Genomic DNA, 15,413 nt, shown 5'->3' with positions numbered 1-15,413 from the left:
AAATCTATTTTTAAAACTGGCAAATAAAAGGACAGAATCAAGCATTTATCCTGACTTTTCCATACAAACTGAACTACTCAGTTACCAAATAGCAGAGAGAGGCAAATTTCTCTTGCCTTCTTGTGCTTTTAGCTCTATTTTTAGAAGTATTTCAGCTAATAAGTGAAAAGGGAATAATAGAATATAACCATTTTTCAACATCTAATGAATTGGTGGACTTACGCATTGAGCATCAATGGTTGCTACCATCACAAAGAGACAAAACAACATTATGTACCTCTTAATGGGAGAACACTACAGGGACTGGCCTCCAAATAGCTCCCAATGAGCTTTGCCTCCTGGTGTACAGGTCCTTGTGAATCCCCTCCAACATCGAATAAGGCTGACTGTGTAACCAATAAAGTATTGTGCAATGACAGTGTGCAAATTTCATGTAGGTCACACAACACATTGTATAACCTTACTCTCTTCGATCACTTACTCTGGGAGAAGCAAGAGCACTAAAGAGAGATCCATGTGGTGAGAAACGGAGGCCTCCTGCCAAAGAGCTAGTACCACACTCTCAGTCATGTAAGTGAGCCATCTTGGACACGGGGGGTTCCTCATGCCCCAGCCCAGCCTTCAGATGACAGCAGCACCAGCTACCTCCTGAGAGAGCTTGAGCTAAAACCACTCAGCTAGGCCACTCCTCATTTCCACATCTACAGACACTGTGCAGTGTTAGAAATGTTTATTGTGGCTTTAAGCATGTAAGTTTTAGGGGTAATTCGTTACGCAGCAAGATAACAAATATGATCATCTATAAAAGTAGTTTCGTCCAAAATAATCAAACCTCACTCTGGTGAAGTTTTAAGATCTACTTACCAATTTATAGGAAATATAGAAGACAGAGAAACATGTTAAAATACAGCTCAGGGATACAAGTAGAAAATCTAGACCATGAGAAGGTCTAGGCCGGGCGCGGTGGCTCAAGCCTGTAATCCCAGCACTTTGGGAGGCCGAGACGGGCGGATCACGAGGTCAGGAGATCGAGACCATCCTGGCTAACACGGTGAAACCCCGTCTCTACTAAAAAAAAAAAATACAAAAAATTAGCCGGGCGAGATGGCGGGCGCCTGTAGTCCCAGCTACTCGGGAGGCTGAGGCGAGAGAATGGCGTAAACCCGGGAGGCGGAGCTTGCAGTGAGCTGAGATCCGGCCACTGCACTCCAGCCTGGGCGACAGAGCGAGACTCCGTCTCAACAAAAAAAAAAAAAGAGAAGGTCTAAGTGACAAACAACTATTTCTTCAACAGATAATTTGCAAGGGAAAAAAAAGGGAAAGGCCTGGCCGGTACAGTGGCTTACACCTGTAATCCCAATACGTTAGGAGGCCGAGACGGGTGGAGTTCAAGATCAGCCTGGGCAACAGGTAAAACACTATCTCTACAAAAAATACAAAAATTAGCTGGGCATGGTGGCACACGCCTGTAGTCCCACTACCCTGGAGGCTTGAGGTGGGAGGATTGCTTGAGTCTAGGGGGTAGACTCAATGTCTAAATGTCTTCTAAATGTCTTTTAGAAGAGTCTTAAAAGCCTTTTAAACAATTGGTATGTGTAAGATAGGAAACTTATTTGGAGATATATATATATATATACACACACACACACACATATATAATTTTTTTAACCAACTCTTCATTCTGGTCTGATTATTTGAATCTTAAATCCAAGCAAATGTGGGAAAAAATTATGAAGCAATTGGAAATTTAAACAGACTGATAGATTGATGATATTAGAGCTGTGGGGTTGTTTCATTTTTGTAGATCTGATCATGGTATCGTGGCTACATTTTTAAAGAAGTCCTCATCTTGTAGAGTTACAAAAGTAAATACTTAAGAAAGAAATATTATTATGACTGGAATTTGTTTTCCCCAAAAAGTAGAGGGGAAATGATTACGGTCTAGATGAAACAATATTGACTATAAATTGGTCATTGTTGAATCTGGATGAGAGAGTCATGCAGGTTCACTGTACTCTTCTACTTCTGTGTTTGAAATTCTCAATAAAAATAAAAGCAAGTACAAGGTTTTCTAAAAGAATCAGAATAAAATTTTTACAAATACATTCAAGCTAAGACTGTCATTTATATCTAATGGCCATCTTGTTACTTTTGCTTCCAAAAGCCTTTCAGTACGGTGAAATCTGCATTAGGGAAAAGGATTGCAATATTTTATTGTTAACGGGGTTATTACCTGATGTAACCCAGATGTCAGCTAGGATCACCCTGCCTTTTCACACGCAAATAGGTAACTTTTGTGATGCAAATAAATGATTCACTTTCCCTAAACAGTGAGAGATTCATTACCTTCCCAGTCTTCCTGAGATTACTCTGCCTGGGATAGAGGAGCAAAGTGGCATGAGGGAGGTGCCTATGTTTCTCCTAACCTTGGCCTGAGTTGGTTCTGCTGATTATTTCAGTGATGAATCATCCTGTTATCCTATGCATGCTGATCCTTTCTCTATCCTAGTTTCTCACTCCAGATCATGCCCTTAAGATGTCACCTTTCCCACTTAGTGTAAGCATATTTTTCCCCTAGACTACCAAGTTGTCTTCTGAAGAATTATTCTGATATCAACCAATAAAAACAAGTTTTTCACTCCACTCCATAGTGATAAAATGTCTTGAAATTTCTTTTTAATTGCATCCTTGGAGCTTGCATAGATCATTTTACTTTTCAGAGGTGCTAGTTCTGGTGCCCACAAAAAAAAAAATCAACTCTTCTTTTCTGGATTCTTTTGTTTCAAAGCTTGCATCATACAAAGGATAACAACAATCTTTTTCAGGAAGCATTCCCACAAAATGCTTGAAAGGATCAGTTATAGTTATGCCAACATCTCCACCATCTCTTTGCCTTCTACAATGATGCACTTTTTGTCTGCACTGAGACAAAAAATGACAACCTTCTTTCTTTTCTTGACTTCTTCTGGTGTGGAGCATTTACGAACTTTCGTGTCATAAAAAATGCGACATACTTCATCAGTTACTTGCACTCCTGAGGCCATCTTCCCCTCGGGCGGTCCCAGGGACACGGGGGAGGAAGCCAGTGAGCAGTGAATCTGCAGAGCGTCCTCCTCACAGCTGCAGGACTGAGAGCACAGTGATAAAATGATCACATGGATACAGAACATGTAAATGTTAGATATGAGTTCTAAATTTCTCTTCAAAGAATCAATATGTCAGTATGTTCAATTCTTTACCTTCTACTTTTAAACTTAACTTCCTCGCAAACCAACCTTTTCTGATTACCTGTTCCACCCTGACTCATTCCAGTTACCTGCTCATTCTCCACAATCATTTTCCCGCCAAACCACTCACTCTGTCGCTCTTTTGAAATTAGCCAATCGGAATTAGTTTAGCCTGTGCTGTCTAACCTGAGCCAATAGGGGAACGACAGAGCAGCAGGGGCCACCTGTGTCAGGAATAAGACCCCCCTTTTCCTCCCTTGTCCAGGTGTGCGCTCACCATTGCTCCATCTGTGAGGGTGCAGTCTTCTATAGAAGTAAACTGCCTTGCTGAGAAGAAAAAAAGAAAATTTTATATTTGAGTGCTATTTCTTTTGCGGCACCAAAACTTTATTTATAACATAAAGAAATATATTGTACTTAAGTTATGAAGAGAGGTAATATTGGAAGAGATCTTTAAAATGTAAACAATGCAACTTTTTCTAGGGGGAACTAGGAGTGATTTTTCCTTTTTTGTTTTTGAGATGGGGTTTTGCTCTGTCACCCTGGATGGAGTGCAGTGGTGCAATCCCAGCTCACTGCAGTCTTGATCCCCCAGGTTCAAGCGGGTCTCCCACCTCAGCCCCCCAAGTAGCTGCGATTACAGGCAAGAGCCACCACACCCAGCCTCTTTTTTCCTTCTACTTCTAATGTATCCATAATAAACATTTGATCATGGAATAACTTTTTATAGAAAGCTATCTCTTATCTCAGGGGTGTCCAATCTTTTGGCTTCCCTGGGCCACGTTGGAAGAATTGTCTTGGGCCACACATAAAATATACTGATAGCTGATGAGTTTAAAAAATATATCTCAAAAATAAAATGTAAGTTTATGAATTTGTGTTGGGCCACATTCAAAGCCATCTTGGGCTGCAGGTTGGACAAGCCTGCCTTATCTAGTAGGTTGCTATGAAAAAAAAGAAAGACATCTCTCATTCATTGCTAGGATACATCTAGGGGACAAAGGACAGAGGAGCAAGCAGGCAAAAACCCACCCTGAGCAGATGACACAGGAATGGCAGTGAGAATTCTGTCTGATGAGCTGGACAATCCAAGCAGAGGGCAGGTTCTAAGCCTCAGAAAGACAACTTTCTGTCTTATCTCCTATGAATAAATTTCTAGAAGCCTGGGAATTGAATGATCTCTTTGATCAGATGCTCCTGCTGCTTCCCCATCAACCTCCCTCATACACATGTACACCATAAAGTTTAAATTTACTATTATGGTAGCCGTAGACAATGTTAGGTAGCTCCATAAAGACAGACTGGGTGTTTTGTTCTTAACTGTGATCTTAGTAACTAGCACAGTATTGGGCACTTAGTAAATATCTACTGATCTAAATAGTGTGGTTTGAGGCCTCTTGTTCCTAGCTAAAAATTCTTGGCAAGAGTCAATCTCCACTTTACAATAGAGGTAAAAAATCTTACAATGGATATTCTTGACAAAGCTAGCATAGAGACAGCAATTTTACACAAGGTATTTTTCACCTACTTAGTAACAGTGGTTTCCCTAAACCCATAGGGTGCCACCAAGGGAGGAGTGCACAGTTGAAGAAACAAATTAAGACTACTGAAGACAACACTACTTATCATTTCCCTTATAGCTAACCACCAGTTCAACTGCACATGAATGTTCTTATGGGCAATCATGCCAGGGGTTAGGCAAAAACCTGTGTTCTGAACCAAAGGGGACTTAAAACTCTTCCCATAATTTGTGAATTTCTTGAAATTTTGGGGTTTAAAAAAATTTTTTTAACAACTGATAATCAATTTATGAAAATAATCGACTTAAGCATTTGCAATGGCTACTTCCATCTCAACTCCTGGCTCAATACTGATGGAAGTAATCTGCTTAACAATCTGAGGACTGTGCAAGTCAGAGTCGCTTGCGGACTCTCAACTGGAAACGATCCCATGTCTTAGAACCTTCACAAGTTTTTGTTGTAGTGATTCTCAAAGTCTTGGTAGGCATTCAAACTGGTCCTTTCACTGATTCTTTTCCATTGCTCCTCTGATCAAGTCAGCACACAACTTATCCAGGGATTATACGTTGCAACTCGTTAGTGATTTGAATTCGGTGAATTGCCACCTCTGACTCCACAGGTGTTTTTCTGGTATCTTTAAAAGCCATGGCTGCTGCAAGGCTTCCTAGCCAGCTTCCTGACAGATTTGGTCCTCAGGCAAGAGCAAAGAGCAGTGAGTCAGGAGCAGGAGCAGGTGGACCACAGCTCCGCACCACCTACGACTGCGTCTTCCTCAAAGAGAAAATGTCTTTTAATGTCAGAAAATATTTATACACTTAGAAAAATCCATATACAAAGAATAAAGTAACTCTCCCATTTGCTACTGACATCAGATCCCCAGTTTAGAGTCAACCACAGTAATACAGAACTCTTATACCAGCATGAACATATTTATTCATACCTTTTTCTAAAACACGAATGGCAGATACTACGTTTTCGTTTTCAAACATAGCTTGTTTTATTATAAACAAACATCATTCTCTGGAAATTATAAGCTTTGATAATTCAAATTATTTAACAATCAGTCACTAACAGAATGCAAAAGGCTATTTTATTATTACACATTAAAACGTAAATCACATTTAAGTACAAACATTTAAACATAAGCTCATTTCTCATCTTTATGCTGTTTCTCTTCACTGGGTTTTTCCATATCCAAAATGAATTCTTCTTTGTCGTAACCCATTAGATGGACAAAGTCTTCGCGGTTTGGAAAGAGCACTGGATTAACTAACAGTGATTTTGTTTTAGCATAAAATGTGGTAAACACATGTGTAGCATCTGGAATCTTCACATCATCCTGGTGAAACAATGTACTCGTTTCTGCAAGCAAAGCATTGTAGGTAATGGCTTTATAAGTGTCTGTTGTGGCCTCATGGTACAATCGAATGACATAGCCTTTTGTAATAAAGTGAAGCAGCACTGGGGTGATCAACGTAAAGCTTCCTATGATGCCATAAAATACGATTTGAACAGGCAGAGACACACTTTCAAAAAAAGCATTATTTTCTGTAAGCAAGTATGGCAGAAATGTAAGGCCAATCAGACTTGTAGAATAAGAGAAACATTTCACACCTAAATGGGAAAAAAAGAGAGAGGACCAATACTTGTAAATTTTATAAAAGAATCAATCTATCCCACTAATTCTTCCATTTTTCTTCTTACTGTATCAGCTCAAGACAACAAAATCAAACCATAAATACCGTGCTTATTATATTCCAACCTCTGTTTTAAGGACTTTACATATTTTGACTTCAATGTCCATGCCACTGACAATTAGAATGCACTGCCTCTCCAGGCAGGAAATCTGCTTTAGGGTTTAAGTGGCCCCACCTCAGTTCCACAATAAAGTAGTTAATATTACTTAAAGATCCTTACTAATACTGTACTACAAAAGTTGATTCAGAGAGCAGATTATCAAACAAAACTCTCTATTAACAAGCACTCCAGTATATCTAACATAAAATATTTAAACGTGGTAAATTCTATCAGGCTAAATGCCCAGGATTAAAACAGCAAATCACCAAAGAAATAACACCAGTGGTTAAAAAACATATGGGACTGGCTCATGCCTGTAATCCCAGCACTTTGGGAGGCTGACGTGGTTGGGTCATTTGAGGTTAGGAGTTCAAGACCAGCCTGGCCAACATGTTGAAACTACATCTCTACTAAAAATACAAAAATTAGCTGGGCATGGTGGCATGTGCCTGTAATCCCAGCTATTCAGGAGGTTGAGGCAGGAGAATCCTTGAACCCAGGACGTAGAGGCTGCAGTGAGCCAAGACTGCATACTGCACTCCAGCCTGGGAGACAAAGCAAGACTCCATCTCAAAAAAAAAAAAAAAAAAAGAGAGAGAGAAACATACGGGAAAGATATTCAACTTATTTAGTAAGGAAAGACATTCAAGTTAAAACACCGAGATGGCCGGGTGCGGTGGCTCAAGCCTGTAATCCCAGCACTTTGGGAGGCCGAGACGGGCGGATCACGAGGTCAGGAGATCGAGACCATCCTGGCTAACACGGTGAAACCCCGTCTCTACTAAAAAATACAAAAAACTAGCCGGGCGAAGTGGCGGGAGCCTGTAGTCCCAGCTACTCTGGAGGCTGAGGCAGGAGAATGGCATAAACCCGGGAGGCGGAGCTTGCAGTGAGCTGAGATCCAGCCACTGCACTCCAGCCCGGCGACAGAGCGAGACTCCGTCTCAAAAAAAAAAAACAAACAAAAAAAAAACAAAAAACAAAACAAAACAAAACAAAACACTGAGATAAGCAGCCTGGCCAACATGGCGAAACCCTGTCTCTACTAAAAATACAAAAATTAGCCAGGCTTGGTGGCATGTGCCTATAATCCCAGCTACTGGGGGTGCTGAGGCAGGAGAATTGCTTGAACCCAGGAGGCGGAGGTTGCGTGGGCCGAGATTGTGCACTCCAGCCTGGGCAACAAGAGCGAAACTCTGTCTCAATAAATAAATAATAAAAAATACAAATAAAACACTGAGATACCATTTTTACCTAATACCTTAGAAAGATTAAAAATAAATGACTTCTAGCGCAGTGCAGTGGCTCATGCCTGTAATCTCAGCACACTCAAAGGTGTAGGCAGGGGGACTGGCTTCTAAACTGTATACTTCAAAATGATTAAAGTTTGAGACCAGCCTAGGCACCATAAGAAGACCTGTCTCTACAAAAAAAATTTTTTTTAATTAGCCAAGGCTGGTCTGATGGTAATGAGTTATCAGAACTTAACATTGGTATCACTAAAGTTGGTGTACAATGTCCCCACTGCTAAATTTGACTAGCTTAAAAAAAAATCAGCCAGGTGTGGTAGCACACGTCTGTAGGCCTAGCTATTTGGGAGGCTGAAGTGGAAGGATCAGTAAAGCCCACAAGTTTGAGGCTGCAGTGAGCTATGATCATACCACCGCACTCCAGTCTAGATGACAGAGACCCTGTCTCTAAAAAACAACAATTGTTTTTAAAAAATGGCTTCTAAACTGTATACTTCAAAATGATTAAAGTGAAAAATTTTATGTTTATCTAACCACAATAAAAAATGACTTAAAATGTAAATTTATCTTACCTTTAATTTATAATTTTAATATGATCCTAATAAAAATTACCATCTGTTTGGAAAATAAAAAAGTTGAGATCCTAAACAAGTTGATTTTAAAGTTCACTTGGAAAAACAAAAGCAGCACAAATAAAAAAATAAATAAAGCAATGAGGTGAAGTTACCCCTTCCAAATATTAAAACATAATAGAGGCCGCGTGTGGTGGCTCACACCTGTAATCCCAATACTTCAGGAGGCCGAGGTGGGTGGGTTACTTGAGGTGAGGAGTTCAAGACGAGCCTGACCAACATGGTGAAACCCTGTCTCTACTAAAAATACAAAAATTGGCCAAGTGCGGTGGCACATGCCTGTAATCCCAGCTACTCAGGAGGCTGAACCAGGAGAATCGCTCGAACATGGGAGGTGGAGAGTACAGTGAACCAAGATCATGCCACTCCACTCCAGCCTGGACAACAGAGTGAGATTCTGTCTCAAATAAAAATCTAAAAATGCAAAGGTCTCTACATCTTATCAACACACCTCAAGAAAAAAATGAAAATCTAATTTTCCTTACGCATTGTAATTAAGGGATGCCATAACAACAAGTAAGATATGGTAAGGATATTTTTACAATTAAAAGAGAGAAAAAAAAAAGTAAGTACCCTCACCTCCAATTACTTACCAAACACTGCTCGGGCCATATTGCCAGTATAAATTAGCCTTCCATCTTCTGATTTGTCAGACGGCGTATGTAAGCATCGAACATATCCTTCCCAACAAACAGGGATCTATTGAAACAGGGATCATTATGATCGACCAACCTTCTTAAATTTTTTAAGTTTTTTTTTTTTTTTTTGAGACAGAGTCTCGCTCTGTCTCCCAGACTGCAGGGCAGTGGTACGATCGCGGCTCACCACTGCAACCTCCGCTTCCTGGGTTTAAGCATTTCTCCTGCCTCAGTCTCCTGAGTAGCTGGGATTACAGATGCCCACCACAACACCTGGCTAATTTCCATATTTTTAGTAGAGATGGGGTTTCACCATGTTGGCCAGGCTGGTCTTGAACTCCTGACCTCAAGTGATCTGCCACCTTGGACTCCCTAAGTGCTGGGATTACAGGCATGAGCCACCATGCCTGGCTTAAGTTTATTTTTAAAACTGTAATGAAGAGGGCAGGAGCAGTGGCTCATGCCTGTAATTCTAGCACTTTGGGAGGCTGTGGTGGGCGGATCACTTGAGGTCAGGAGCTCAAGACCAGCCTGGCCAACATAGTGAAACCCCGTCTCTACTAAAAATACAAACAATTAGCCGTGCGTGGTGTCAGCCACCTGCCAGCTACTCGGGAGGCTGAGGCAGGAGAATCGCTTGAATCCAGGAGGCAGAGGTTGCAGTGGTCTGAGACCACACCATTGTACACCAACCTGGGCAACAAAGCGCGACTCTGTCTCAAATAAAATAAAATTATAATGAAGAGAACCTGTCACACGAGGTGACATAAGGAATTCTCCCAAATAATCTACAGAGCTAAAGAAATCAGTTGGCTGACAGAATGGCCTGCCTTAATTCTAGTCACAAGTAGAAAACTGCAGAGTTGGAGTTTGTTAGCTTTGCATCCCAGCTCTCAGGTTTCTAGGTCTAGTATGACCTTGAACAAGTAAAAATAGTGGAACAGTTTCTTCTACTCCACTGTTAATGAGGACATCATTTCCATTCTATTTAAATGCAACACCTTTTCAAAAAATAAATACATTTAGCAGGTGTAATGGAACATGTCTGTACCCCAGCTACTGGGGAGGCTGAGGTGGATCACTTGAGCCCAGGAGTTCGAGGTCAGCCGGGGCAACATGGCAAGACCCCATCGCTAAAAAATAAAATTTAATTTTACTAAAATAACTTAAGTAAAACACCCTGCAAGTTCAGATTATATTTCAAGCCCAGGCCTTTTATAAATACTTATAAAATATTTATACAATAGTATTAAAAGATATCAATTCTTTCTCTAAAGACCTTGTAAATACTGTGTATCCCCTGGTCTTTTTATTTCTTGCCAAGAAATAAAATTTGGCTGGGCACAGCGGCTCACACCTGTAATTCCAGCACTTTGACAGGCCGAGGCAGGAGGATCATTTGAGGTCAGAAGTTTAAGACCAGCCTGGCCAACACGGTGAAACCCTGTCGGTACTAAAAATACAAAAAAATCAGCTGCTCTGTGGTGGAGGGCGCCTGTAATCCCAACTACTGGGGAGGTTGAGGCAGGAGAATCGCTTGAACCCGGAAGGCGGAGGTTGCAGTGAGCCAAGATCACGTCGCTGCACTCCAGCCTGGGTGACAAGAGTGAGACTTCATCTCCAAAAAAAAAGAAATAAAATTTACTTGAAATCCTACATCAAATTTCAAGGGAAAAGAAGAGTTCCCCAAACATCTGAAAACGAGGTTCACAGTGTACACACTTCAAAATGTAAAAGGCATGCCTAATTCCTCAATGCTGAAATGTAATTAGATTCCAATTTCCATTTTAAGCATTTCTTCCAAGTTTTAACCAGGTTTGCCAATCCTGATATTTTACAGAGTAGAATTAGGAGACAATTTATTCAGGTCAAAATAAAAGAATTAACATCTGCATCCTCCCCTTTTCCAAGGGACCAAAGTAATTCTTAAAAGTACAGCCACCTAATAAAAGTAAAACAAGCTCAAAGTCAGGTTAACCTGGCTCTTTCGGTTCTATTTCCAGGTGCTGCATCCAATTTCTTGCAAATTAACACTTCTAAGCTTCTGCTCAAAGGTAGAAAACTGCATATAATCGTCACCACAAACCCTGTGGATTTGAAACCACCATAAAAGTAAGCACTTTCCAGCCTTTCTCCTGGACTCGCGGAGGCTGAGGACCCCGGGGCCCTCGGCCTGCTATTTCTCCCAGCCCCGCAGAGGGGGCTCCTCCCGCACTCCAGTCACGGACACCCGAGAGAGGTCGCGAAGAGTCGCCGGGCCTCCCCAGGCCCGACGCGACGCCCGCCCTCCCCGCCTCACTTGGGACACCAGATCTCGGACGCCCGACCTGCGCTCGGCCCGGACGCCGGAGAAGGCGCGCGGCTCCCCAGGGCCCCGTACTCCCGTCGGCTACCGGCCCCGAAGGCCTGCTGCAGGAGGACGCCCGGGAGACAAAGGCCCGGGGACCTCGGTGCGCGGCGGCCGCACACAATGCAATCCTACTTCCGCTGAGACGCAGTTCGACCGCCCACGGGCGGCCTAACGCCACAAACAGCATCCCGCGAGTGACTACCGGCTGCGGACGCCCCAGCTGCAGAGGCCCACGCCGGCAAGACACTGCTTCCCACCCGACTGCTGCAGAAGCGGCGCAAGCCTAGCCACTGACGCCTGCCGGGCAGCTGGGCTGCCCGCGCGTGCGCAGAATCTGCCGCCCGCCTTCCGCCTTCCCGGCAGTGCGCGTTACCTGCTAGCTGAGCTGGGAATCCGCCGCTCTGTCCTTGGCTGAGCGGCTCCTCCTTCCTAGAGTTTTACCTTCTTTATAACAGTGTGGAAGGGCAGAGGGCTATGCGAGAATGACAAAGCCCAGAAGCCAGGGTTAAATCTTTTTTTTCTCGTGGACGACATCCCTAAAAACTGTTTCCTTTGCGGAAAATGATTCCAGCCTGTTGGCACAGAAGGAAGAATATACGATCTGAACAAAAATGAATGATAATTTAATTCAGTCATCAGATTGGAGGAAAATAAATGGAATTTGTTCGTGTAATATTGATAGGTGTTATCAGATTTGTCTTCGGAAATCATTCACATCTATATACACAATGATTCATTACTTGTTAAAGAGGTACTGAGTGACTATTGCCAAGACTGAGCTAGGAGCAGAGGATACAAAGATACTAGATAAAATTGGGACTCCACAGTGCTTAAATAGTGGGGGAAAACACCTGAAAATTGGCTAGAATATAATGGAATGTAATTGAGATACCGCAATATACAAAATGTGGCCGGCTGTGGTGGCTTGCACCTGTATTCCCAGCGCTTTGGGAGGTTTAGGCAGGAAGATCTCTTGAAGCCAGGAGTTTGAGACCAGCCTGAGCAATACAGGGAGACCCCGTCACTACAAAATTAAAAATTAAAAGGAAAAAAAAACTTAAAACAAAAAATAAACCACACATGGTAGTGTGTGCTTGTGGTCCCAGCTACCCAGGAGGCTGACATGGTAGGACTGCCTGAGCCCAAAGTCGAGGCTTCAGTGAGCCAAGACCACACCACTGCACTCTAGCCTGGACCACAAAGTGACACTGTGTATCAAAAAAAAGGAACAAACAAATGCCACAGAAGTACAAAGAAGAACATGATTAATTTTGCCTCAGAATGTCTTCAGACTGGCTTCACATTTAGCTCAGTCTTGAAGGATGAACATCTTAGTAATAGAGACACACTTTTGTTTACCACTGCAGAACTATAACTGTTTTTGATTTGGTATGTTATTTGCACTGCAGAGGAACAAATTCATAGTCTAAAATAATGTGTGGCCAAGTGCGGGAGCTCATGCCTACAATTCCAGTACTACATGGAGGGCCAGGTGAGAGGATCCCTTGATTCCAGGAGTTTGAGAACAGCCTGGGCAACAAAGTGAGACCCTGTCTCTACAAAATTTTTAAATGCACTGGGCGTCGTGGTGCCCGCCTGTAGTCCCAGCTACTTGGGAGGCTGAGGCGGAAGGATCACTTGAGCCCAAGAGGTTGAGGCTGCAGTGAGCCCTGATTGCACCACTACACTGGGTGACAGGGCTAGATCATGTCTCAAAAATAAAAGTAAAAATAAAAATAAATCAATAGAACAACATGATCATGTTGGCAACTCCAAATACTGTCTATTGGGGGGAGTATTCGGAAGGAGATAATGATAATACCTCTATATGGATAACTTTATTTTATAAAAAGTTAGCTTCTACTTATATTTTGTTTCTTTTTATTTTAACATTTGTTTTAATAGTAGAGAGAGAGTTTCACCATATAGCCCAGGTTGCTCTCAGACTCCTGAGACTCAAGCTATCTACTCACCTCAGCCTCTCAAAGTGCTGGAATTACAAGGGCGAGCCACTGTACCCGCCTTTTATTTTGTTTTTGAGACAGGGTCTTGCTCTGTTGCCCAGGCTGGAGTGCAGTGGCACCATCATAGCTCACTGCAGCCTTGACCTCCCAGGCTCAAGTGATCCTCCCACTTCAGCCTCCCAAGTACCTGGGACTACCGGCCATGCCACCATGCCCAGCTAATTTTTGTATTTTTTAGTGGAGACAGGGTCTCCTTTAGTTGCCCAGGCTGGTCTTGAGCTCCTGGAATCAAGGGATCCTCCTGCCTGGGCCTCCCAAAGTGTCAGATGAACCTAAGCTACCACACTTGGCTTATTTACATTTTAAAAACTCTTCTGTTTAGGGTAATTCATTCACAATCAATATTCACTATATTATTTTGCTGATATATTAAATTTTTCATATAAAAACGTTTTTCTTAACTATATTGAGAGAACTCAAATATTTTATCTTCTGTAAAGCTGTTCCCCCTACAAATACTATATGTAGATGAAAATAAAAACATTTGTTTGATCTAGTTCTCAAAATTTCTAAATACATAAAATGAGATTTTATTCTGAAAACTCTGTACTATAGATTTACATAGAATTGTTATTTATGTTAGATGGATTTTCCAATTCCAGTAATTTAGAGACTTTTGTTAAATATAAACTAATGGGATTTTAGAACGATTTTAAGGATGTTTTTAGGCCAGGCACGGTGGCTCACGCCTGTAATCCCAGCACTTTGGGAGGCCAAGGTGGGCCGATCACTTGTGGTCAGGAGTTTGAGACCCGCCTGGCCAACATGGTGAACCCCGTCTCCACTAAAAACACACAAAAAAGTCGCCCGGCGTGGTGGAGCACACCCGTAATCCCAGCTACTCAGGGGGCTGAGAGGCACAAGAATTGCTTGGGCCTGGGAGGTGGAGGCCGCTGCGAGCCGAGATTGCGCCACTGCACTCCAGCCTGGCAGACAGAGCGAGACACCCTCTCAATAAAAAAGAAGGAAAGAAAAAAGAAAAGGGGCCTACAGCCTAGCCTCATCTGCATCTCCATGCCTGTCCTCCCCACCAAACTCTACTTCGAGCTACCGTTACAACCAAAAAATCTTTGTTCTGATTTCTGCAAAGGCTTTGAAAAATTTATCCAAGACAATCTCGATTATTGCAATTAATTATAAAAAGCCAATGCTTTTATCTACCAAATCAACCAAATTAAAAAAAAAAGGCTTTTCTGTCAAGTCCTCAGTTCAACAAACTCCGGATAGCCTGTTATCTATTTTTTGAGCACACAAAGTGCCTCGTTGAGCAACTTGCAATGTTGTCTTGGCCCTACATACATTCTCTTCATACCACACTCCTGGAAAACAGTAGAAGGTGAACTTTATTTAGCTGTTTCAGCCTTCCTGGAAAGGTGCCTGTATATCTTACCACAGGAAACGCTGGGGGTGGGAAAGGAGGCGTGGAATGAGAAAGAAGTTCCCCAAAACTGAGTAACGGTATTGGCAGGCGCCTGGATTTTCTGTGCGTGAGCTCAGGATCCAGAATAGCTGAGCTAACCCAGAGTCAGAGGCAGGACCCTCGGGGGTGTAGTGCGCGGGGAGGGGGGTTGGTTAGTTTTCAGTAAGCATTGAATTCTACCGGGAAGAGAGGAAATGAGGCCAGCCGATTGAGCTAGTCGTTGCTGTGCTGGCTTTTCTGCACGCACAGCAACTTTTCACAAGGGACAGATGCTGCTTCATAAAGAGCACGATCTCGTTAGCAAAGAAACCGCCCTCCCACGTTTCAATCTTTCCTCCGCAGTCTCCCACCTCCAGGCGTACCCCTAAATGAGAGGCAGGGACAATCTCTAAAACCACCAAAATCTTCACACGCAGAGCGAGAAACTACAAGTCCCAGGATGCAGGGCTGCCTCGGTCCCAAGGCGGACGGTATCCACCAGAGAAACTACAAATCCCAGAATGCAGTGCTGTCTCGGACTCCCGAGAGCCGCTCTAAGGATGCGTCTTTACAGTA

The 15,413-nt window shown here is 42.7% G+C and overlaps 1 protein-coding gene and 2 pseudogenes across 1 annotated transcript; all 3 read right to left on the bottom strand.

The window, feature by feature from the left end:
• Positions 1-1,645: 1,645 nt before the first annotated feature.
• LOC117078951 lies at positions 1,646-3,807 on the bottom strand (annotated as a pseudogene).
• Positions 3,808-4,741: 934 nt separating this feature from the next.
• Positions 4,742-5,535, bottom strand: LOC117078950 (annotated as a pseudogene).
• Positions 5,536-5,655: 120 nt separating this feature from the next.
• Positions 5,656-11,756, bottom strand: TMEM70 (transmembrane protein 70). Its single transcript, XM_033202517.1, has 3 exons — positions 11,392-11,756; positions 9,020-9,125; positions 5,656-6,361 (listed from the first exon to the last, which is right to left on the bottom strand). The coding sequence occupies exons 1-3, from the start codon at positions 11,599-11,601 to the stop codon at positions 5,895-5,897; spliced, it is 783 nt and encodes a 260-aa protein (XP_033058408.1). The 5' UTR covers positions 11,602-11,756; the 3' UTR covers positions 5,656-5,894.
• Positions 11,757-15,413: the final 3,657 nt, after the last annotated feature.

The sequence above is a fragment of the Trachypithecus francoisi genome, unplaced genomic scaffold (genome assembly GCF_009764315.1).
Source record: "Trachypithecus francoisi isolate TF-2019V2 unplaced genomic scaffold, Tfra_2.0 Lachesis_group7, whole genome shotgun sequence".
Classification (NCBI taxonomy): domain Eukaryota; kingdom Metazoa; phylum Chordata; class Mammalia; order Primates; family Cercopithecidae; genus Trachypithecus; species Trachypithecus francoisi.
Note: the sequence above shows the minus strand (reverse complement) of the source record. Positions and strands in the feature narration are given on the sequence as shown.